Raw genomic sequence first — 24,549 nt, forward strand, 5'->3', positions numbered from 1 at the left:
GAGCATCGCCTCCCTCCACACGTGTAAACAGAAGCCGAGTTATTCACCAAGCCGTGCTGTGGCGAGGATTAGGTTGATGCCTGTAACCCCAGAGACGCAGCCTAGCTCCATAGCGGTATTCTCGCCTAGTCTGTGTGCCTCTCCTCAGACACCTCTTGCAAGGACAGAGGGGACTTTATCCCCAGGAGGCAGCTGCAGGGTTGTGCGCCCACACATGGCAGGTTGGATGGGGGTGATCTTCAGGACTTTAAGGAGATGACCCAGATGAAACAGAAGGTAGATCACTTACCAGAAAGTCTGGGAAACAAGCGTGAGGGAGGCCCAGGGCTGCTGTGTGGTCTAGGAGGGCCGCGGTGGACACGCCCTACCCAGCCCCGCGAGCCTTTACCTCCATGGTTTGGTAAAGGGGTCCCCGAGATTCGGTTCCTGGACGGCCGCTCCCTTGGCTGTTCCCACCCTGCTCCGACACCTTAGGCCGGCCTCACACAGCCCGCTCGACACGTTGTAGCACGTCGACAGCCCTGTGTGCAACCCTGAGGGCTCCAGCGCGGCCGGCGGGGGGCAGAGCCTCCAGCGCCAAGGCCTGCGCCCACGGGGTCTTTCCTCCTTGGCCTGGACTTGGGCAGCAGCGGGTATTTCTAGGGAGGATGAAGTTAGTTCACATCTTGGGGGTTATTCCACCAAGCATCAGCAGGAAAGGAAGGACATAGCCCCTGGATGTCCCTGGGGAGGGAGAACCCTCAGCCCAACCAGCCTGGAGCCTACGGGAGCAGAGGCCTGGCCGGCAGCTGTTGGCAGCGGGGGAGGTGGGCCACCTGACTGAGCAGGTGGTGGGCCTGGACAGCAGCCAGGTGCTGGCGCTGGACTGCTGGGCCCACATGCACCGGGCGGGGACTTCAAATGCTCCGACAGCTTGGCTGGCCCAAAGGCCACAGCCTGCCCACGGCGGGGGGGGTGGGGAGGGGGGCACACCGAGTGGAAGGATTGCAGGAAGCTGGTCCTCAGAGGCAGGTTTTCCCAGTGTCTGAAAGCAGGGCCAGCCCTGCAGTACAGGGTACGACCCCCTCAGGGGGCCACGTGGACTGTGCAGGGCCACCCCCGCCGAATCTGTTCTGTGCTCAGCCTCCTCCCAGCTGCTGTGTCCCCGATGCATTCAAAGCCCTCCCCATGGTTTCAGGGACCTCATTAAACTGTGACTGCAGCCCACAGTGCTCTGCTGACCTCCACCTCCACCCACACAGTGGCCTGCCGCCCATGACACCTGGCTGTCCACGGCATCTGCAGTTTGGCAGGTGCTTGCAGCCAGCGGGGACAGCCCACCATCCTCCGGGCCGGGGCTCACCCTGTGCCCCGGCCACCAACCCCTGAGTCATCCTGGCTCCTCCCGCTCACTCGCCCCTTCACATGCAGGAGGGTCATCTGCTCTGCCAGGGACCCAGGAGGCAGTGGGCCAGGCCTGGCTGGTGCCTGCATGTGCTGGGTGACTGCGGGGACATAGGTCCCGAAAGTGGGGACAGAGCAGCCATATCGTCAGGCACCCTGCTGACCACTGCAGTCGAGGGGAGGCGAGGGGGGCGGTCCCTCCGCCAGCAGCAGGCCATAGCGCAGGGCGCAGCCCAGTTCTCTTCCAGGTCTGTCTCCCTTCCTCAGTGTCAGAGCCCCGTGACACAACCTGAGTCAGAGTCACTTAAGCCAAATGCAGATGTCGAAGGCTCAGAGAAGTTTGGGTGCGATTGCAGATTGAGATATGAAAAGAGCAGGAGGGTGGTGACATCTCAGGGACGACTGAGAGCAGGGCTGACGCGCCATCCAGACTGCCATCCAGACTTTGACTCTGACCCCTCGAGCTCTTCTCCCCCCGCTGCCCTTGCACCTCTCAGAGGGGCTGATGGGGAGCAGCCTCCCCCACAGCAATAACACCGTCCTTAAACTCGCTCTCCAGCCTCAAGCACAAACCCCGAGGAGGAGACTTACGGTCTGGCTGGAGTCAGGTGCTCACCTGTGGACCCGTCTGCTGGGGCAGCATGAGGCTGACCCCTGTGGCAGAGGCGGGCTGGCTCTGGAGGGGGACAGGTGGGCAGGCACCTGTGGGGCTCACTGTCCACTGTCCCTCCACACAGGCCCGGGGAGGCACAGGGAGGATGAAGGACACAGGCAGGCCGGCTATTGGCTGATTTAATCCTCCTCCTGGTGTAGTTCTTTTTAGAGTTAAGCCAAGGCATGTATTCATTGATCAGTTGGTGCGGTGAGTGTGTATTAACCCAACAAGTATTTCCCGAATCCTGGACCAGGGATATAGGGGTCTTCCAGTAGCCCCCATTCTAGCACGAGAAGCTCATGTGACAAAAATTCAGCAACAGCAATGACAGATGCTGGATAGAGATGGGAAACAGGAAGGACATGATTGATTCCTCTTGGGAATCCAATAAAGGCTCCAGGGAGAGGTGAACTTTAAGGTGCCTGTGTTGGGGTGGGGTTTCCCCAGGCGGTGGTGCTGGTCAGGGGTCTTCTAGGCAGAAGGAGCCATGCAAGGAGAGGCACAGGCCGCGAGAGCGCGTCGGGCATTGAGGAGGGGTTTTCCGCTGGGCTAGGGTGGCCGGAGTGTAGGTGAGGAGGTGGGGTGGGGGACGGAGGGGCAAGAGGTGAAGCTGAGCAGGCACTAGGGCCACTTCACAAGGGACCTCATGTGACATCGAGGGCTTCAGAAGGATGTAGTTCCAAGAACCGCCTTAGAGAGAGACTCCTCTGGCGGCAGGCAGTGCAGGAGGAAGAGACCAGACAGCAGGCCGCCAGGAGGCCGCCGGAGAGGGCCGGGCTGGCCCGAAACTCGAGAGCTGATGGGAGGGAGCAGGTCCCTGGAGGCCGCTGCGTGTGCGGGCCAAGTTCATGAGTGAGAGAGGGACAAGGCGAAGCTTTGGGGGCAGGAAGGGACCATGTCCGAGAGTCCATGTGGCCTCCAAAGGGACTGCCCTTCTTAGGAGCAGAGTGAATGCAACCCCAGGAGGCCGTGGTCTGGATCTTGTCTGGTGGTGCAATGTGGGAGGAGCACTCGGGGCACAGCGCAGGCTCCGCCGGAGTGAGCGAGTGGCCTGTGCCCGGCACCCGGAGGGTGCTCAGCATGTGGCGTTCAAGTGGGAAGCTTTCGGGAATCAATAACTATGTTTAATCTGCACTTTTGGAGGTCGGAGAGGTAGAGGTCGTGACTAACAGTGATGGCGTCAGTTTGGGGTTGAGGATGGCCGTTCGCTTTTAGGGCGCAGGAAGCATTCTGACGCGGTTTGCAGACCCTTCCCCGGGCAGGCTCTTCTTTTATACCAAAACGTGTTTCTAAAATATCTTTACTGCCGGTTGAAGGAGGGCTCTGCTCCTCTGCTTTCGTGTCACAGCATCGTCCGAGGGACGTCCTCACCCCCTCCCTGCACCCTCCTGGGCCAGGGCCCTGGAGAGCAGCCAGACAAGGTGGTGCTTGTCTCACTCCGTCCCGATGGAGGAGGGGGACAGAGCATGTGCAGCGCCGGGTGTCTGGGAGCCGTTTGTTTGATTTTCAGCTTGTCTTTGTTCCAACACGAATTGAGTTGTAAACACACGAGAGTCGGTCCCAACAGGTGCCCAAATAGCTGAGTGAGAAAATGTCCCCAACGGCTCAGTCACATGTGTCATCTACATGAGTCCTGCATGAGTCTGGCTCAGCTCACCCCTGCCCAGCCCTGGGACATGGAATGAATTGGGGGCATCATGCCCTCTGTCCTTACAAAGTCCTGGCCACCAGAGGTGGGACTTTAGCCACCTAGGAGAGATGCTGAGGATAGGGTAGAAATCCACTCAGGAAAATGTGATGTGTCTGAAAGTCGCAGTGGCCATTTAAGACCCTGGGAGAGAATGGCCAGGTCGCTGCTTTGTGGGTTGCAAACGAAGACTCCTGGTTGCCAGTGATAGAAACCAATTTGAGCTAAATTTAGCAAAATAAGAAGAAAGAGCATAGGGTTGCATTTATTACAGGGACGCTGGGAGTGTCTCCTAGAGTCAAGGGCATGTGTGAAGCCACAAGCAGTGACTGGTGCCAGGAGAAAAATAATCAGCTTAGTCTTGGCCAGCCTCACCTGCTGGTCCAGCCAGCTTGGCAGAGGTGTCAGGGGTCCCACTGAACAGTGTGGCTCGAGAAGTCCCACCCTGCAATGAGGCAGAGCACAGAGGATCCAGAGTCTAGAGTCCAGACAGATGTGGGGAACCTCAGAATCTGGGGCCTCCGAAGCCCTGAGAAGTTAATTGACCCACTTCAAATGGCGTGGAGCGCATAGTGAGAGGTAGGGCCTCTCAGGAAGGACACTGCCGCGTGACGTGTGGCTCGTAAACACCAGCCTAAATGCAGAGGCCGGACGCTGCTTTCCCTATCGCTGCTCCCACTGCCACCTCCCCCCCCCCCCGCCCCCGGACTCGAGGACAGCAAGCCGTGTACACACAGCATGCTGGAAAAATGTGTGGGTCGAAACATATGAAACTTCCATTTTTGTAGATCAAGATGGTTTTGAATATTAAGGATTTTCTATGGTTTAACCCAAGATGCACATACGTTGAATTGAATCGGGATTGGCTTTGAGTCATCATTATGGGACCTTTGGCAAGTCATGGGACGCAGTGGTTCTGAAAGTCCCTTCTTGCTCCAAGGTGCTGGAAATACCATCCCCATGTAGGAAACTATGAGCCAATTGGCAGTCAGAGGCAGGAAAAAGCTGGGGTCATGGGTCAGAGAGTTGTGGGTTCAGATCACAACCAGACACCGTCCTGCGGGCTTCTCAGTGAGCCAGCGGGGTCTGCCCAGAGCTGACAGTGCACCCCCTCTCTTTGCCGGCCCCCTCCCACTTTATGGCGAAAAGCAAGGAACAGCTTTTTCCAGCAGGGGCCTCTGGAAGGTCTCAGACAGCACAGCCAGCTTGGGCTGAACCCGGGCCGGCATCCCGGGCCGCCACACAGCTCAGCGGAGGAGGCCAGAGCCCGAGGCGGGAGCTCTGTGTGCTGTCTGGTGCCTCCTCCTGGCAGCGACCCATGCGTGGGATGCAGCCCCAGAGGTCAGGCGAGGGCCCAGAGACGCTCCCCGAGAACTCCATGTGCACCAGATTCTGTGCAGCAGGAACCTGCCTGGGGCCAACCTGTATGCCGGTGTCCTGACCTCTCAGAGCAAGACTACCCCAAAACGTGCCTTGAGCGTTGTCCACTGTTTCCCATAAATATGAGTCAGTCCCTGACCTGCCCTTTCAGTGAGCACAGCTAGGAGCGGAAGGTCACTTCTGTGGGGCGCTCACTGCCTACCCAGTGCTTCCTAGGCACCCGGTCTACATTCTGGCTCTGAATTCTCTCCAAACCTCCATCAGGTGGTCAGTGCTGACAGCTATGTGCTAGAGAGGAATCTTAGGCTAAAACGTTGCAGGGAGGTGGTCGAAAAGTTGAATGTAAAGGGGAAACACAGGAAGAGAGAAAATAAGTCCACAAGATAATATCCTTAAGTATCATGAAGTCGCTCCTACTTTCAAAAGAACCTACGGAAATTTCTCAGGATGGCAGAGCCTCTTAGTGGCATGTGCAGGGTTCAAAGTCACCTCCTTTAAAGTTGGAGGCCCTCTTCAGCACAAGTAGAACACTTACAATTTTAGCAAAATGTTACTGGAAGCATCTAGGTGATGGGTGTGTTGGCATTCACTGTGAAGTTCTTTCAATTGGCCGTGTTTTTGAAAATGTTTGTAGTGAAATACTGAGGTTGGGGGTAGCAACTGTGTGGAGCCCCAGGGTCCCCTAGTGGTGACGCCCGGGTCCCAGAGCTCAGGGCTGGCGGGCATCGTTACTCTTCTTATTCATCTTACGCATCCTCTGCGGGACCGCTCCGAGTCAGCACCAACAGATGCATTCTTGTGGCCTCGCTTCACAGGGAAGATACCGAGCCCAGGGAGCCTTGCCCCAGGCCTGCCAGGACTCAAACTTAGGATGCCCCACTTCTAGCCGCTCCCCCAAGCATTTATCAGAGCCCGTTTTCTGCTGAAGGTCACAGGCTTTTGCTCCGAGGCTGCAGATCACACCTGGGTGCAGGGATACAGGTAACTGATCGCAGGCCCAGGAACAGGGGCACCCAGGGCAGTAAAACAGGCCTCGGTGGGCCCCGCCTGGCGTCGCTTCCTGTAGGTGTATTTGAAGTAGTGGGAAGCCAGAGTGGTTTCTACAAATAAATAACCCAGGGAAAGACAGGCCCCTCAGATCAAAGGATGACTCGGCCCAAACTTGAACCCCAGTCAAGTGTGCTCTTTCGACTCCAATCTGCCGGGCAGAGGGCGGAGTGGAGAAAGCTGTCTGCTGTGCAAACACCCCCATCTCTGCCCTTCCTGGGTTTGTGTGAGCCTGAGAACCGGGGCTGGGAGGGAGGCCGCGCTCTCTGAACTGCTGCCAGCCCAGCTTCCCGACGCGGCAGGTGCCAGCAGACTGGCCTCTGTCGGTCAGAACCCACGGGGCTCCCCCCTGTGCCGCACGCCTCTCCCAGGGCTCTCATGCAAGCCCCCTGACCCCACCCTGGCTTTTGGGGGGAACTTGCCCGGCCTGCTGCCTTTTCCTTGAGTTTGGTGGCCCTCCCAGTGAGCATCGGTGCCGCTGGGGAAGAGGGACACAGGGAGAGGTGCACAGAGCCAGCAGGGCCGACCCCTCCAGCAGCAGGGGAGGGCGCGGTCAGAGGGGGGCCTCCAGCAGAGGCCGGTCTCCAGGGCGTGCAGTTTTCAGGTCCGGTGCTCATGCGGATCACGGGATTGCCAGGCGGCGGCAGCCTCAGCCGAGACCCTCCATTTCCAGCAGGCTTCCAGGAGGCGCTGCTTCTGCTGGTCCCCTGCCACACTCTGAGGAGCAGGACCAGTGGTCACAGACTCTCCCCTCATGAAGCCATGGACAGTGACCAGACTCACTAGTCAATATGTGATGCTACACATGGGCAAGGGAAGGAGGCCCCAGGCCACTGTGCAGGGTCATGAGAGGACCTTCCGCAGCCGGGCTCTGAGAACAGGGCTTCCACTGACAGCTGAGGACGAGCGGCGTGGGGGAGGCACCCCAGGCGGTAGGGACAGTGCATAGAAAGGTCCCGGGGCCGGAATGAGCTTGGCACCTTCCAGGAAATGACAGAGATGCCGGCGTGGCAGAGGGAGTGAGACGGGGTGGACAGTGGCCAGACCACGCAGGGCCAGATGGGGGGTTCTGGCCTCACCGCAGGTGCAGTGGGAGCCATGGAGGGTCATACGCAGAAGCGGACCATCGTCCATGCTGGCTGGTGCATGGGACGTGTGGAGGGAAGGGGCAGGGAGTAGGCTGGGAGACGGTGTCTGACCAAGGTGGTGGCATGACTTTCATTCTTCCCCAGTAAAGTCCTGTGAGGCCTTTGTGCTTAAAATGGATGTTTTGAGAGCAGAAAGACTTATGAGGAGCTTGCCTTCCTCCTGCCTTTCCCTTTCGGCTCCTTGTTAGTCAGGACCGTTTCCATAGCAGATGTCAACACAGCTTAGATGAGCTTAAACGGAAAAGGGCCTTTACTGGCCCCTGTAACTGAGAAGTGCGGGGGCGGGACTAGCTTCAGGCGGAGCTGGATCTGGGCGCCCGGTGCCCGTCTCTCCGCGTCCGGGCTCTGCAGGCCTCTGGGCATGTGTCGTTCTCTACCAGGCCCTCTCAGGAGGGAGGAAGGTGGCCCCAGTGCCCACAGGCTGGCCAGCCACGGGAGGATGACACTCAGCTTCCCCAGCAGCTGCTGGGGTGTGTGACCATCCCCAAGCCAACCATAGCAGCCAGGGAGCGGGACGTCATCATTTGCCAGACTGGGTCACATGCCCACGTGACGGCGTGAGGGAGAGGAGCTTGCCTCAGGAGCAGTGAGGTGCCTGGACGTATCCATGACCCCCCCCCACCATCCCTTCCTTCAGGTCTCTGCTGAAATGCCACCCTCAGTGAGCACTCCCTGGACCCCCCTGTAAAAGAGCTGCTCCTCCTGCTTATCTGCTTCTCTTTCTCCATAGCCCCTGACTCCCCCAGGAGGCATCTGTGGGTTCCTAGTCTTTCTCCACTCCCCACCACCCACAGGAGACTGGAGGTCCCAGCGGGACCCAGGGCAGGGCCTTCCTGAGATGCCGCTGTGGCCCAGGGCTTGATAAATGTGTGCTGAAGGAATGTCACTCTGCAGAGGCCTCCAGGCTGTCCTCCCCTCCCCCGCCCACCCCTCCCCTGAACTGCCAGCACTGACTCATTGCCCTGCGTCCTCCAGTCTGCCAGGGGCCCTTGAGCTTCCAGGATAAAGTCCACACTCCTTCACGGAGCTCCAAAGGGGCTTCAGGACCTGGGCCCCGTGCTCTGCATGCCTTTACCATCCCTCACACTCGGGGTCCCCTACTCCCCTTAGCACTGACTTTATGCTCAATAAAGCTGAAATAAAGCTGTTTGTGGGAATGAGCCCCACCCCTAGCTGCTGGGAACCCCCTCAGGGTGGGGGAGGGGCTGCGACCGGCAGTCCCCAGAGGAGCAGAGCAGACCCTGGCCTGGCAGGAGGTGGCCAGGGCAAGGCAGCAGGCATTTTGCAGACATCTTTCTGGAGCCTCAGAAGCAAGTGGCATACACAGGGCAACTTCAGGCCAGGCCAGACGCCAAGCCAACTGCTGATGCTGGGATTTTCAGTTAAAAACACGGCTGATGGAGTGTTTATTGCCACGGTCACTTACCTGGCCAGCAGCAGCCTGGCTGGGAAGGTCTGCAGCCCAGGGTGTGACCGGGGCGGGTCCAGGCTCTGGCTCAGAGTCCTGGGTTGGTGCCCTTTGAGGCCACTGACCTCTGAGGCGGGGCTGTTCTTAGCATCTCCGGACTCCAAGCTGCCGTCCCTGGGGGCACAGGGCCCTGACAACTGGGCCCCGGGGCGTTTGTGAGGCATAAAAGCCCCAGAGCTGGGCAGCTTCCCAGGCCCTGCCCCCGCCCAGGCTCTACCTGTTCCTGGGAGAGGAGACCCAGCTGCAGAGCCACTGCGCCTTCTGCAGATGGTACCCGCTAAAGCCAGGGCAGGACCCAGGTCAGCTTGTCCTTGAAGCTAGGTATCCTATCCCCAGCTACCCTGTACTGCCTGGACCCGTGCACCCTGAAAGAGCCTCTCTCTTGGCCTCTGTCATGTGACAGAGCCCGGTCGACTGGCTGTGGAGTGACCGAGCACAGACTGCCTCTCCCTGCAAGAGGGGCGGCCACTTCCGTGGTGAAGCGGGCCGCAGCAGACTCTCATCCTGGGGAGCCAAGGGGCTGGGGCTCTGCCGGCACAGGTGGAGCTCAGCTCGGCCCCGAGCGGTGGATGTGGGTGGTGAGGACTGTGGCTGTGGCATCCCAGGGCACTGGCAGCGTGAGCAGTGACAGGAGTGACCTGTGGACAGGTGTAGGCACCCGTGGGGAGTCTCAGACATCCTTGGAGGGGAAGAGGAGCCGTGCAAGGGGCCAGGCTGCCCAGGGGTCTGAGCTCAGCGGTGCCAGGTGTCTAACACCTGGATACCCAGGCCGGGGGCCCTGGGACACTGGGTCACCTTTTCGAGAGGCAGGGCCCCGGTCTCCAGAGAGAGCCAGGCTGGCGGGGAGGCCGGCTTTCCTTGCTGCAGCCTCCAGGCACCACGGGCCGTGGACTCAGCGAGCGTGGGGGAGACACCTGCATCAGTGGTGTGACTTCCTTATCCATCCACGATCCAGGAGCAGAGAGTGAATATTAATAAGGAAGGTTCTCTTCTTTTCTCGATCGAGGGCAAGGTGTAAAGGCTTTTATAAAGGGTTAAAATTTTAAGACTTATCAGCTCGTTTAAATATCTCTAGTTTCTGCTTCAAGACTTCCACTGTGCTTTCAGAGAGCATTGGAGGAAGAGTCGAGAATTACGAGTGGGTAAATAGCCATGTCGTTACTTCACGCACTGATCATTTGCAGGCACATCACTCCGCGTCCAGCGTGGCCTGGCAGCCGCTGTGCCAGGCTGGTGAGCTAAGGTCTGTAGGGACAGAAAAATTATCCACAAGGTCCCTGCCTGCAAGGAGCCTGCAACCTGACGTAGACAACACTTAGGACTTCCAAAGGTAGGAGGAGATCATTTTAAGGAGGGCCATGGATGCAGAGGAAGAAGCAATTGATACAGGCTTTAGGGCCAGGGACAATGCCTCAGCAGAGGCAGAAATGGGATCTTAGAACAGACTGCAAATTCCCAGAGGCCATGCATGGCAGCTGGGAGGATGGTGGTGGAGAGAAGGAGCATTTAAGTCCAAGAGGCAGGGACTGTGCATGTCCCCTGGGGCCAGCGGGAAGTTAGTGTGCAGCTGGGGGCCAAGGACGGATCTGCTCCTTACGCACTGGGTCCCCCCACCAGTGCCCTCGGAGCAGCCCCGGCCAGCAGATGTGTGTCCTCGTCTGTGGAGTCCCCCAGAAGCGGTGACTCCGTGCTGGGTGTGTAAATACTCCTGTCAGATCTTTTCATCTCCCCCTGCACCTCCCCTGGGAGCTGTGTTCTGCTGGGATGGGAGAGACAAGCCCTTGAACCGGAAGGATCCCCGCCACCCCGGCTACAGTTACTCTCCCATTTCACAGATGAGGACACAGGCTTAGCGTATCAAATGAACAGCCAAGTTCATACACTGCCCATAGGTGGCAGAGCTGAGACTTAAATTTTTATGTCTTCTGACATGGCCTGAATGCTCCGTGTTTAGCAGTCCGGTGTTCGTGAGGTTGGCACCGCCGTGAGGGCTGACACGTGTCTCTTTTGAACTGAAGGAACACTCTGAACTAGTGGTGCTCACACCCAGGCACGCAGCACAGTCACCTGGAGGGTCTGTGACCACACGGACCGCCGGGCCCAGCCCCGGAGGCCCTGACCCAGCAGGCCAGGGAGCACACCAGGAGAGCCAGGCCGTGAGCCGGGCTGGGGGGGGCCTTTGAACCACCGCTAAGGACCGAGGCTCTGAACCAGAGCTGTCCGAAAGACGCTGCTGCGGCCCTGGGGATGTTCCGGACCTGAGCTGCCCAGCACGGCGGCCACGAGCTACAAGTGACTGTCGAGCGCCGGAAATGTGTCCAGTGCGATCGCAGAACTGAAACTTTAATTTTGTCTAGTTTTAATTAAATTAATATTCACCCAACACGCCACCTGGGACCAGCAGCTACCGTATGGACAGCACAGCTGTAAACGGAAGAGTCAGGTGTTTCATTGTGGCCAAATGGTTTACACCAGCCTTGAACTCAAGCGAGTAAGAGGCGAGTCTTCATTAGGAAACCTCTGGTCTGCCGGGAGGGCCGTGCGCGTCGCTGGTGTCTGTGCCTGTTGCATAGGGCAGTGGACGGAGGTCACGACGAGGGCAAGGACGTTGCCCTCCTTTCCCCCCAGCGCCAGCACAGTGCCACGCACGGGGCACCGGGGCCGTGCGTGCCGACCGAACGGCCGGGAACAGTGGCTTCGGAGCTGCCGTGGCTGCGTCTTTGGAGCGAGCAGCCCAGTAGCTGGTCCGGGGGCGGATGGGGATTTGGACTTGATGGCACAGCAGAACCCAGTGTGATTGGCTCTCGTGTGCGTGGGACGGGGCGTCTGTGCTGGTGAACTCCTACCCCGTGGCACCGCAGCCTCTGTCCTCTTAGGCTCCCCTGTTGGTGGCTGCCCAGTGGGACTTTCCCCATCAAGGGAGGTGTTTCATTTGGGGAAGATAATTTAAGACTTTCAATGTACGAAGGGTACCTGAAGCATGTTCATTATCCAAACTATAACTTAAAGCGATGCTTCAATCAAAACGGGGGCAGGAGCAGATGGGCCTAGTCTTCCCCTCTCTCCTCTTTGCTCCCAAGCAAGCAGGGTGGTGGGGAAGGTGGTGCCTGCCCCAGAATTTGGAGTCAGACAGCAACTCTCTTATCAGATACTGGTTCAGACTTCCATCTACTGCTCTTAAAAAACGTGAAGTGCTCTCTCCTGCTGGCTCACCTGCGAAAGGGGGCCCTTGCAGCCAGGCCGTGGCCCAGCGCCCAGCAGCCGCAGCCTCCTACCTTGGAGCCTGTTAGAAATGGTTGGAATCAGATCTCAGCCGGCGCTGCCGGATCAGAGTCTGCAGACTCAGTTCTCAGGTTCCGCGTCCCCGCATCCTGCAGCCGCAGTGTGGCGCGTCCTTGATTCCGGTGGCTCCCGCAGCTCAAGCACTGACCACAGGTCGGGCCAGTGCTCTCGGCATCCAGTTCGATGCTCACAAGACCGTGGGGTTCAGGGTTCACTGTTCCACTTCCACTGAGAAGAGAGCGAGGCCCAGGTGGTCAGGCAGCTTTCCTGATGTCAGCCACGTGGCTGGGCCCGTGCTCTGGGTCACCACACTGTCCCCCCTGTTGCCGAGCCGGGCCTCGTCTAGGTTTGCGTGAAGTGAGGATTGCCTCAGTGAAGGTTTGACAGGGAGTGTTGTGGCCGTCCCCGTGCCATCCACCCCCAAAGCGAGCTTCCGGATCACCCCGCAGGTCCCCTGCCTCAGGACTTACGTCGCTGCCCCGGCTTCTCCCGCAGGCTCCCGTGCTCCCTGAAGAAAGTCCTGGTTTCGCAGCCTCTGGGGCAACAGGACACCTTGTCCCCTGGGGCCAGGGCAGGCGTGTACTTGTAGGTGCCGCTGCTCAGGGAGTCTGAGCAAGACAGAGCAAGCTGATTCTCACTGGGTGGGAGGGGACTCGGAGTGAGTGAAATGTGAGGGGATTAAGAAGTATAAATTGCCAGTTATGAAAAACAGTCATGGGGATGTAAAGCACAGTGCAGGGAGTGCAGTCAGGAACTTTGTCATAACTGTGGCTGGTGGTCAGCGGCTGCTGGAGTTGAGGGGAGGCCACTCCGTATGTGTATAGATGTCTAATCACTATGCTGTACGTCTGAAAGAAACTAACGTAATGTTGTGTGCCAACTATAACTGAAAATAAGTTTGAAAAGTAATCTAAAAAATAATCTAAAAACAGAAGAATTCTCAGGGCCTTCCGGGAGCTGGAATAACACTCTGCTCCTCTCGCTCTGCAGGTGACAAGCCCTGGACTGGGCTACCTGAAGGGAGAGCGAGACCCGGGCACCTGGTGTGTGACAGCATCGGGGAGAGGCAGACACACGAGGGCAGACAGCGTCCCTCGTTCCCGCTCTGCACCCGCACCCGCCCCTGTGAGGCCTGGCAGGCACAGGACCGAGCAGCAGCTGCACGGCTGGCCCGGGCTTCTGGCAGAAGCCTGCTTGTGGAGACTCACTCAGGAGACTGGGGTGCTGCCTTCCGCAGAGTGTCCACATTCTTCCGCATGGGCTTTGCGGACGGGGTCGCTGCTCCCTTCCGGGAACAGGCCGTCAGGGCCCATCAGGACCAGCAAGGCGGCGGTGGGCCGGCCTCCGGCCAGCAGCTCCCCATGGAAGCCTCTAGCCTCGTTAGCTGACGATGCTCATCCCGGGCGCACCCAACAGCTGGGAACTGTTTCACAATGGCACCTTGCCAGCCCCAGAAGCCAAACCCCAGCTCCATCACCAGAGAGCTTTTAGGGGCCAGCGGAGAAAGCCGTGCTCCCAGGTGACGAACTCGCAAGTGAAACCTGAGAACCTCGTGGGAGTTGCTTCAACATACCATTTCCGGGGGTGCCTGTACTCCAGCCACGCACGGATGGGCGCAGAAGCATGCCAGCTGCCTCTGGCAATGAGAGCCTCTGACTCTGTGGTCAGGCAGGGCTGGCTCTGAGACATGGCCAGGGGCTCTTTACCATCAGCAAGACAGTTTGAGCTTGTCCCTCCAGGCGGAATCGTCTTTACGTCCACCCCGGAAGTGGTTTTTGGTCTTTGAAAGGCTCTATGAAATAATCAGGTGTCAGTGCTCCAGAGCCCTGCAGGCCAGCCTCCTCTGCACCCCGGGACGTGCAGGCCCACAGAGGGGACCGCCATGGTGAGGCCCACCCGGCAGTCAGGGCAGCAGGGTGCCCGCACTCAGGGCGCCTCCACCTCTGCCACTTCCGCCCTTGCTGCTGGTCACGTTCTTTACGAGTGAAGGTGCCAACTCTTGGACCCAAAAGCCCAGGCTCCCTCGGGGGAGCCCCGTGATGATCTGGGAGCAGGGCTCGGCTTTAACGTAGAATGCTGCTGTCCCCAGTGTCCCCTCCCTTCTGTTGCAAAGAGCACGAAACAGACACTTCTCTCTGGGGCCGTGGGAAAGGCGCCATTCCCACACGCTGCGATGCGTGACTCCAGTGGTCAGCCGAGGACTAGAATGGGCTCGTTGTTCTCTGCAGGTCGGGCCTGGGCCAGGCAGGGTGCCCGATACGAGGACACCACAGGCATTGATTCTGAGCATGCCTTTCCCGTCCCCCCGGGCCGCCCCAGCACACCTGTGCCTAGGGACCAGGCAAAGGGCCAGTGCGCTCCCTTTCAGACCTTCCTGTGGTCCAAGTTTCATGCACACAAAGCGCTTCGCCCAGAGTGAAGGGGCAGGGACGGTCAGGTTTGTCCCCGAGCTGGTTTGGAGGGTGGTGTGGGCCGGACTTGGGCCCCTTTCTCAGTGCAGGACGATATCTGCGTGTTTTTGGGCACAGCTGCAGCCCTGCTCAAGGGAGGCCCTGGGGACACGGGCATGGGCAGGGACGTGGAGCTGGCCACTCCTCGAGCCCCATCGAAGCCCCATGTGCCGCATGGGGCCTGAAGACAAAGGTGTTTGTCCAGGTGGCACTAGGTTCTGAAAGGGCAATCGGGTGTCTCGTTTTAAATAAGTTCCTGTCTTGGGGTTTCCCCCACAGATTCCCATATCGCTTTCTCTACGAGTAGAAGAAAAAACAGATAAGTGGCTTTAAAAAATTGGAAGTTTAGGGAAATGGAAGTTCGAGTGTCTCTCACATAAAAATAAATCCGTGGTCTGGGGCTGTGTCGGTTCTCCACAGGATCAGAGCCTAGGGTCTTTCCGGTTGCTTTGCCATGTTCAGTGCTCAGCTCCCACTACATGGCCAAAGAGCTGCTGCAGAGCCAGCCATCGTGTCCACGTTCTGGCCAGCAGGAAGGAGGCAGGAGGGCGGAAAGGCTTCAGGCGCTCCCTTAGGGACGGTTTCTGGAATTCACACACTCCACATCTGCTGCATTGGCCAGCACTTAATTCCAAGGCTGCAGCCGATGCGAGAGACTGGGGAAGGCAGCCTTCATTCTCAGTGGCACGTGCCCAGATAAAACCCGGGGGTTCTTTTACTGAATAAGGAGGGAAAAAGGGATATGGGGGGACTTAACTCCCTCTGCCCCACCTCGCTCTTGCATAAGTAACACAGGGAGGGGGTTGTGACACCAGGCATCGTATTTGGGATTTCAGTGTGTGTTATTACCAGTGTGTGTTAAAGCATACGCTGATAAAGGTGAAATAACTTAGAAATCAGCCAGTCTGCAACCTCCTTTTTCAGATTAGGAAACTGAGGCCCAGAGAGGTTAATCAAATCAGCTGAGATCACATAGCAAGTTGGTAGCGTCTAACTCCTAGCTCCTATTTGGTGGAAGTATTTTCATTTTTCTCTGTTTCTTAAGAAGAAAAGCATCATTCTGGATGGACAGGAGCTCAAGCACGGAGGATGAAATTCCAGCCGTCAGGAGTCCCCGAGCTGCAGGGCACAGGCAGGGCAGTGGCAGCGTTGACACTCCCCATCTGCCCGGCCCCGAGTCACAGCTGGAGCGTGCCCGCGCTGGCCCTGCCATGTGTATCTGCCCACACTGCTTCCAGCCCGTGGAGGCATGAGGCGGGTTCAACTCAGTGTGCTTCTATTTCAGGGAGCGCCCAGCCAGGATGAGAGCCGCCAGCAGGCAGGACTTCTTCAAGGCGATACTGATAAGCAGCTGGGTCCTCCTGTCCTGCGTCACTAGGGTCACGTCTACAGGTGAGCCAGGCAGAGCAGCTGGAGCAAGGCTGTGGGGAGCTGGGGGCACAGCCGGGGGCTCTTTAACAGCAGAGGAGAAGTTGCCGCAGGGCCAGGGCAGGGTGGCGGGGCCCTGGCCAGTTTCTGCTAACTCCTTGATCCTAGGCAAGCCTCATCCTGGGCTTCAGGCTTGTCACCCACAAAATGAAGGGGTTGGACTAGACTCGGGAGGTTATAGATTCAGTGTCTAGAGAAGCCAAACATGTAACATAAACCAGCAAAGCTGGCCACGTAGGGACTGTGGTCACCTGGGAAGTTCAGGCTCCTTTAAAGGGACACCCACTTCTGGCCAGTTGTTGCCCCAACTGAAGGTGAGGCCCCCGTTGCAGGATCTTGTGAATTTTTAAGAGAAATTGGAAATCTAGATTTTTATGTAAAAGCTCTCTTTTAAATGTTGGCAGCTAAATCAAATTTTACAAACTACTCTGGGGCCAGAGAAAAACACACACCTGCAAGACAGCTTACCAGCGCTGGGCCACCTGCCCTGAGTGTTCCCGCCCACTTTGCCACTGCTTGGTCTGAGTGTGTTACGTGCGCGTGCTCTGGGCGAGGCTGACATCTCCTTTTTGGTCTCAGCTTTTCCTTTAAGTGGTTTTGAATTGCCATCTAGAAGCACAAGGCCAGCTTGCCTGGACGCAGAGACGGCAGTCCAGTAAATCAAACTGGGGCTGGAGGGCGAGAGATGGAGGACAGCTTCACGTTTTCGACTAGAGCTTTAGGAGTGATGCCATCGCTGTCACATGCTCTTTTTTTAGTGCTTTGATTAGTTGAGTTGGATGTTTTTCTACAGTAAGAATTAAAGGCCTTACCTAGCATTCCATTTTGTTTTTCTGAACACGGAAGGAAGTAATCTCTAACTATAACTAGTGACATCCCGTCACTGTGATTCCGTGTAGAACCTTTCCAACCTTTCGGGGGCGGAGCAAGGCATTCGTATTTTAGCTGTCGATGCAATGATTGGTGACATTGCATGAATCCTATCATTCATCCTTTGGTCGCCTATTCAGTTAGGAAACGCTAGGAGACATTGACTCTGTGCCAGGAACTAGGTTTGGCTTTCTCTTTTAGGGTGGTCCACTGCAAGGCCTTAGGGGGGCTCTCATCAGGTGCCTCCTAGGATCCCCCCCACACCCTGGGTCTCTCTTCTGTCTGAGCACAGACCACTTGGAAAGGAGGCTGTGCCCCTGGTCTGTGATTCTCTCTGACATCAGAGGGATGCAGAAGCCAACCCTGGCCTCTTGTGGTCCAAGTAGGTGGGGCTTTTTATTCACTCTCCATCCCGCTTCCTACAGCCCCTTCCGGAAACAGGGTTGCTATGGTGACAGTTCAGCGAAGGCATTGACCATGTCCAGCCGCTCACTGATTTGTACAAACGAGAACCCCCTGACACTGACCTTTACCGAGAGCCAACTCTGCAGCTCCAGCAGAGGCGCCCTTGTGTGAGGCTGGCCCTGTGGGGTCGAAGCTGCTGGGGCTGAGAGACGCAGGCTGCTGATGACAGGGGAGCCTCAGGGTCGGGCGACCGCCTCCGCCCCAGACGCGGAGTCACCTAGACGGGCACACGGCACGCGGAGGGGCAGCCAGCACTGTCACGGGGTGCGGTGGTGAGACCCCCGGCTTCATCTCGTGGGGTTGGGATGATTTCGTCCCAGCCTGCTCATGGCTCCGTGCCTGGACCACTGGGCTTGCCCCTTAGCCACGTGTGTTCCCCACACGGCTGTGGATCACCTCCGTGGAACGGACACTCATGGCCCAGGACTGGGCGGAGGCACTTGCCCCACCCGAGGACACACGCGGGGACGGGCCCTGACCCGGGAGGCCACGCTCGCACCACAGCTGCGAGTGCCTGCTAATGCGGAGCTGGTCCCTGTGGCCTGGGAAGTCGCTGAGGAGCGAGACCACGCCCTGAGGCCCTGGGGCTTTACTACAGCTGGACGAGCTGCTCCAGTAAAAGGAAAAGTGGGAGATCCTCTTGAGACAAAAGCACTGAGCAAAGTGCAGCCAGTGCTGACGGCGTCACTGCGAGGGCTCCAGTGGCGGAGGTGCAAGGCCTGCGTTTGGGCTGTGGCCCGCGGCAGGTGGTGAGCGTGGAGGAGGGCGCTGTGGGGCCGGGCCGTGGCCGGGTGAGACGCGCACCACCGCACCGGGTGCCCACACTGCTTGGAGAGGGCGCACGGGCCGGGTGTTGCCTGCAGACAGACAGAGATGCTACGATGTGTGTCTAGGGTCTGGTACAGTTGCATGTGGATAAAAGGCAACTTTCCTCCAGTCCTCTCGAGATGTGTAGGTATGGGACAGACTCTAATCCCAGAGATGGCCAAAGAGAAATCAAGTAACATCTGGAACTTACACGCCAGTAACTGTCCTGAAGCCAGAATGCCCCTTGCGCTCTAAGCCCGCTTTGTGGGTGCTGTTCTCTGCACCCACTGTGCGCAACACATGTAACTTCCCACCCTTCCCAGGTCCTACCCAGGGTCTCAAAACCTGGAACCGGACCCTGCCACAGGCTTACCTGCCCTCACCTGCTCCCTCTCCACTGCCACCCTAGATTATTTAAAAGCTACGGTTTCATATTCCACAACTTCCCAGCGACACAGAAACGGGGGACAGTGGGGCCTGCTTTCCCTGCGAGTCATCCATTCACAGCACGTTGGCCTCTGCCTGCCTTGCCCTCTCTGGATCTTCCCTTGCCACCCAGGAGATTCTTCCAGTTTCTGAGATAGTCCTCTTGTCTGCAGTATCCATGTCACTGCTGGGGCAGAGCCTCATTGCCATACGGAGAGGGGAGACTCCTGGTGCTTCTGCTGGGGTCGGGACAAGAGCCTCTGCAACACCCCTAAGGGAGCTTTTTAGTTCAAGCAAACATGCAGACTCACGAGGCTACCATGGGCCACACTTGGCCTTGGAGCCACTTTGGAGGACCGAGGACAGAGACACAACCTGCCACCGGAGCAGTGCCAGGCTCTTCTCCTCCACAGGAGGGGTTCTTCGGGCCTCCTGGAAGTTTTCCTCGTTGGTTGCCCAGGAGACAACTCAGGAGACAGGACACAAGACTATCCTTGGGTAGCTGTGGGGACTGCCCTGGCTCGGAAGTCTCAGGCCCCATCAATGCCAGTGTCTCGTAGCAGCGACATAGACGGCACTTCCAGGGTTCCTGCAGGGGACATGCCCAATGACAAGAGTCGCGGCACTTAGGGAAGCCTACATTGTGACCTCGCTACCGAGAGAAATGTAGATTATGTGTAATTCCCCCCATTTAGACACCATTTGCTAATCAGGGGTCACTTTTGTTGCAAGCAACATTGCTTGGTAACATATTTCTCAGGTTTCCAGGGGGACTGAGCTGGAAAATTAAAAGTCAAATTCTCATGCACTGGGGAAGGGGGTTCATTAAGTCTTAACACTGCTTTCCAGAGGATGGACTGTCTTGGGAGACAAGTAGTCTGGATAAATCATGGCCTAACGCTAAGTCTTGGAACATCGCGAGGAGTTATCCAACCTGCCCTTTGAGATTTTATAGTTTAAACAGCGAGCCCAGAAGAGGAAATGGCTTCCTCGCAGGCACATGATGGGTTAATTAAAGACGTGAGCCTGCACCCTGGGGCCCCGGGCCGTGTCAGGGGTCTCCCTGCTCTCAAAGGCCTTGCTTTCAGCTCTAGTAGAGAGGGGACCCAGAGCCCTCAAGACACGTGTGGGTCCCTCCTTGTGGTCTGTGGCAGTCTCGCTTGGTGAAAGTGGGTGGGGGCAGTGACAGCTCTCTGTCCCTGACAGTGGCAGCTGAATGCCCTGACCAGAGCCCTGAGCTGCAGCCCTGGACCCCTGGCCATGACCGGGACCACCGCGTGTACATCGGTCGGGGCCGAGCACTGCTGCTGACGTCGTCTGCCACGGTCCACTCCATCCACATCTCAGAGGGAGGTAAGCCAGTCTCGCCCCTGCTCCTGCTCGAGCCTCGCAGGTGGGACGTAAGTCACCACAACTCGAGATGGACAGAAAGAAGGTCACGTGCTTTGAGTTCATGCCGGAGCATCTGGTCGTTTGAGATAACCATTGGTCTTGCGCACTTAGGAATGGCTTGTCTGAGGTCCAGTCGTTGTGAAGAAGCCATTAGGGAGCAAAGTCTTTGCTGGTTCCCTGAGTATTCCAGCCTGCCCTGCCTGCAGGTGCTTGTTCACTGAGTACAGTGATGGCGTTGTTTACATGTTTTGAGGCAGAGAGAAGAGAAAAGCACGCACGTGTGAGCACGGCGTGCACGGAAGTACATGAGCAGTGCGTGTCTTGCCTTCTAGGATGAGAGGGGGGCTTAGGGCTCCTGCCCTTCCCTCTGCTGTGCCCCTGTCACTCATAGTTCTCTCCCTATCCTGCTCTTCAGGAAGGCTCATCATCAAAGACCACGACGAGACCATTGTTCTGCGCACACGACACATCCTGATCGACGGTGGAGGAGAGCTGCATGCCGGGAGCACCCTCTGCCCCTTCCAGGGCAGCTTCCGCATCGTCTTGTATGGCAGGTGCGTGTGCAGCTTCCAGGGCTCAGGTGCTGCTCTTGGATCTGATGGGAAGGAGGCTTTCAAAGGAGAGAGGCGGGCAAGACCACAGGCCACAGTGCAGGACAGAGTCATCAATGTGTGCTGCCATGTCGTGGTCATGAACGAGGTAGACGTCAGCAATGAGGGCGAGGCGCTCTGCTGCAGCCTGGGTCTGCACTTAGCTTACAGAAGTCCTGCCAGCCTTTCACCCACCCCCAGTCCCATCATGGCTCAGGGAGGCTCTGTGAGCATTTATGTAATCAGTTACAATGGACAGGATAAAGAAACGTTCCTCTGGCCATGCTCCTTCATCAAGCAGCTGAGAGTTCTAGTAAGTGGTAGGCAGGAAGACAAAGTGAGGGCAGACAGTGCAGGTCCAGGTGATTCCACGTGTGATCCGACCAGACGTGCCAGTGTGCAAACGAATGCAGTGTGTCTGCTGGCCTCCCAGCCTCGCCGGGGCCTGGCCCAGGGAGAGCCAGGCGTGAGGCCGTTTGTCCTGAGCTTGTGTGATCGTGAGTGTGGCTAGCTCTGTGGTGGCCGCAGCGGGACCCGGGGCAGTGCCATAAGGACAGGCTGACCTGAGGACTGTCTTCTCTCGCAGGGCTGATGAGGGGGCTCAGCCGGACCCGTACTTTGGCCTGAAGTACATCGGGGTTGGCAGAGGAGGCACCTTGGAGCTGCACGGGCAGAAGAAGCTCTCTTGGACGTTTCTGAACAAGACGCTCCGCCCAGGTGGCATGGAGGAAGGAGGCTATTATTTTGAAAGGAGCTGGGGCCACCGGGGCGTCATTGTGCATGTCATTGACCCCCAGTCAGGGACAGTCACCCATTCTGACCGGTAAGGCTCGGCTTCACTCGAACACAAACTCCTTCATTCAGCACACGTTTACTGAGCGTGTGTGCTCAGGGCGAGCAGCGGGCAAGACAGACAGAAACCCTAGCCTCGGGGAGCTACGTCTCTCCCTCCCTGGGCCTTTGCTGGTGAAGCCGAATTTAATAGGAACGAGCACACGCGCGCACGCACACGCATGCACACAAACGCAGGCCACAGTCCCCTGAGAAGGTTACCTGGAGGAGTAGGAACATAGGTGGGCTCTCGAAGGAAAAGGCTGAGTGAGAGGGGGCAGGCATGGGCGTGCGCTGTGGTTGCTGCCGCCAACTCCAGGGAAGGGGCGGTGGCGGCTGCGGGCCGGGCGGGTTGGACCAGGGGTGGCAAACACTTGAAAACAGCAGCTCGGGGGCACCCGCCTCACTGACCGCCCTGGCCCTCGCATTTTTTTTTTTTTTTAAACTCTTGACTATTCATACTGGTTTATTTTTGTAGATTTCATTTTAGAACTATTTTGCTTGCTACGTCTCAAGACAAATTCTTTTGGAATTTCTATTGTAATTTTACTAAATCTTTATAGTTACATGGAGGAGAGCTGTGATTATTATGAAATTGTGTCTTTCCTTCGTAAATTCTTGTCACTAATGGCATAGATTTTTTTGAGATCGGTGATTCATGGCTATTTTCTGTGTAAGAGGGTGGGTTATCTGTGTTGAGTTTGAGATGGTCAGTGTTTGCTGTAATAAAAATGTCTTTAAAAACCAGACCCCTTGGGATCTTTGGGTCGCATGTGGGTTGTTTCAACAATGACATGTGCTTTGCTTACTTTTTTGGCTATTGTCAGGACTATTAAAATCCCTTCTCTTTGCCCTTTTTAGGTTTGACACCTATACGTACAAGAAAGAGAGCGAACGTCTGGCCCAGTATTTGAATGCGGTGCCCAATGGCAGAATCCTGTCTGTCGCAGTGAACGACGAAGGGTCCCGCAACCTAGACGACGTGGCCAGGAAGGCGATGACCAGGCTGGGCAGCAAACACTTCCTGCGCCTCGGGTTCAGGTACTGCCTGTCACCGCCACCTCCCCAGGCTCTGGGACAGTGGGAGGTCCCCACCCCCCAGGGCCGCTCCACCCCTGTGACCGAGGGAGCTGCAGGGACGTTCTCCATCTGCGTGGGACAGATAGGCTTATTCCTGCAGGGAACCTGGGATTTCTTACAAGCAGATCCACTCCTAAAATGCAGAAGTGCTCTGTTCCTATGAACGCATTTGTTCAGTCTGTCACTTGCAAAATGATGTGCAGCTGATGTTTGCATTCTCTTTATCTGGCAAAGCGGTCACGGTGTGCCCTGGGGATCAGCAGATGCTTGTTGGGAGCGCGTATCAAGCATCTTTGGCCATCCCAGTGTTCCAGGGGAAGGGCGCTTCAACGTCTTCCCCTGTGTTTTCTGTTTGACTTGGACTGGAGCGGCATGGCCAACTGGCGTGCACACACGTTGGCCCCAAGAGGAGGGCATTTGCCCCACCTTTTTATCATGTTGGGTCAGGTCTCAGCTTAGTGGCTGTGTGCAGATAGCAGTGCTCCTCCCTTCAGCTCTGCAGGTTGGGGCCGGGGGCAGCCGAGCCGCATCTGGACTCAGCAGAGGTCTTCCTGGCTGGGCGGACCTCCCTTGGGCAAGGGAGGGGTGCTCCAGGTTTCAGAGTGCATTCTGCAGCAGCCCAGGGGCTGCTTATTCTGGAAGGGCCCATGCAGGAAACTCGAGCAGCCAAAGGTAACAATGACACCTTGGTATCGCAAGGCTCCTTTGTTAGGAGAAACTGAGGGTGTTTCCATATCATTGTTTTATAAGTCGAAAGGTCAGTTTATTAATTTACAACAAGAGGTGGAGCTGCAGGGGTTTGTCTACTTAGGGCCTCAGCAGAAGAAGGTAATGACTGAGGCCCCAAGACCTGGCATTAGATTGGCATGAACTTGAGCTGGGGCTGCACCTCTTGGCAGGTGAGACTGCAAGCAGGTGACTCACCCTCTCTGCATCATTCCTGTATCCACTATGGGAGATGTCGGGAGCCATCCTTAGGACCGTTGGGAGGGTCAAGTGTGATAATAGAGCAAATATTTGCTATACGTCTGGCACAGAGTGAGGACTCAATAAATGTTAGCAACTATTCTCTCCTTACGAACAAGAGCCTGCCTTGTTTTTTAACAGCCATTCTCATGGATAAAGGAACTAGGTGGGCAGGGATTATATTTTTACCCTTTATTTGTATAGACAGACCTTGAATGACCAAGTCAGAGCATCTAAAATCAGTAGAAGATCTAAGACTTGACCCCTTTACCTGTTCGTTCAGGAAGTGGTGATTGAGCCGACATTAGCGTGGGGCTTTAGGCTAGAACAGGTGTGCTGAGCTCTTGTGGGAAGGCAGACGTCACAGGCCCAGGGCGATGAGGCCGCATGCAGCGAGAGTGGGCTGAAGGCTGAAAGCAGGCTTTCATCAGACCCGCAGGGGACAACGAGGGCAGCGATTCCCCATGACAGGCCGGCAGGTTCAGCGTCCCTGGGTGGATGTGTGGCTCTTGTGAAAGTGTAGGGAAGTACAGGCAGCAGCAGGGTGTGCAGGGGTGGGAGGGGACAGAGGCGGGGCCAGGGAGGTGGGCGCAGGAGGGCAGTGCCTAGAAGCTTGGGTTTTGTCCAGGGGCCACTGGAGGATTTAAGTGAGAGAGCGACAGTCAAATTCCCAGCCTCAATAATGGACTTAGTTCCCGAGGTCAGAGATCAAAACAAAAATAATGCGAGCTGTTGAGGACCAGAATCCACAGCAGGAGACAGGTTGTACTGGGCGCTGGGGGACAAGCACGTGGGTGGGAAGACCTTCCTACCCTGCCGCTGTACACGCTCTACGACGTCCCAAATCTTGTTGCTTTTTCTCCTTCACTCCCCATTAAGAAGAGGAGGCATCTCTTTCCTTCCCTGGGAGGTCAGTCACCTCATCCTCTGGCTCTTTCCTTGAGTTTACCTCTGGGGCAGAGGAATGACCTTCTCTCTTGGAACGCGTTTCCTTGTTTTCCTTAAAGCATCAGAGCCCTGGCTTCAGGACCTCACTGGGCCCAGAGGCGCAGGCAGGTCTGTGGGCTTGCTGATTCGCGGTCCACGCCTTGCCTGGCCAGGAGGGAGCTGAGAGGCTCTCCGTGTGCAGACGTCAGGCGCGAGGTGGGCAGGAAGCCCAGTGCTGGCAGAGAGGCTCTGCTCCTCTGGGCCGGG

General features: G+C 57.2%; 1 protein-coding gene across 5 annotated transcripts in view; it reads left to right on the forward strand.

Annotated features, from left to right (window-relative positions):
• The window catches only part of LOC107500506 (cell migration inducing hyaluronidase 1), a 113,247-nt gene that overhangs the window by 47,120 nt on the left and 41,578 nt on the right, over positions 1 to 24,549 (forward strand). For 2 of the 5 annotated variants that reach the window (XM_036231863.1, XM_036231864.1), the window contains 6 exons: positions 13,041 to 13,935; positions 15,786 to 15,892; positions 19,703 to 19,849; positions 20,304 to 20,442; positions 21,065 to 21,301; positions 22,171 to 22,350. In XM_036231863.1, the coding sequence (XP_036087756.1) occupies positions 15,802 to 15,892; positions 19,703 to 19,849; positions 20,304 to 20,442; positions 21,065 to 21,301; positions 22,171 to 22,350 (794 nt within the window). In that variant the 5' untranslated portion in view covers positions 13,041 to 13,935; positions 15,786 to 15,801. The other 3 variants (XM_036231862.1, XM_036231861.1, XM_016125821.2) reach the window with 3 other exon arrangements.

This window comes from Rousettus aegyptiacus, unplaced genomic scaffold (assembly GCF_014176215.1).
Source record: "Rousettus aegyptiacus isolate mRouAeg1 unplaced genomic scaffold, mRouAeg1.p scaffold_m13_p_14, whole genome shotgun sequence".
Lineage (NCBI taxonomy): Eukaryota > Metazoa > Chordata > Mammalia > Chiroptera > Pteropodidae > Rousettus > Rousettus aegyptiacus.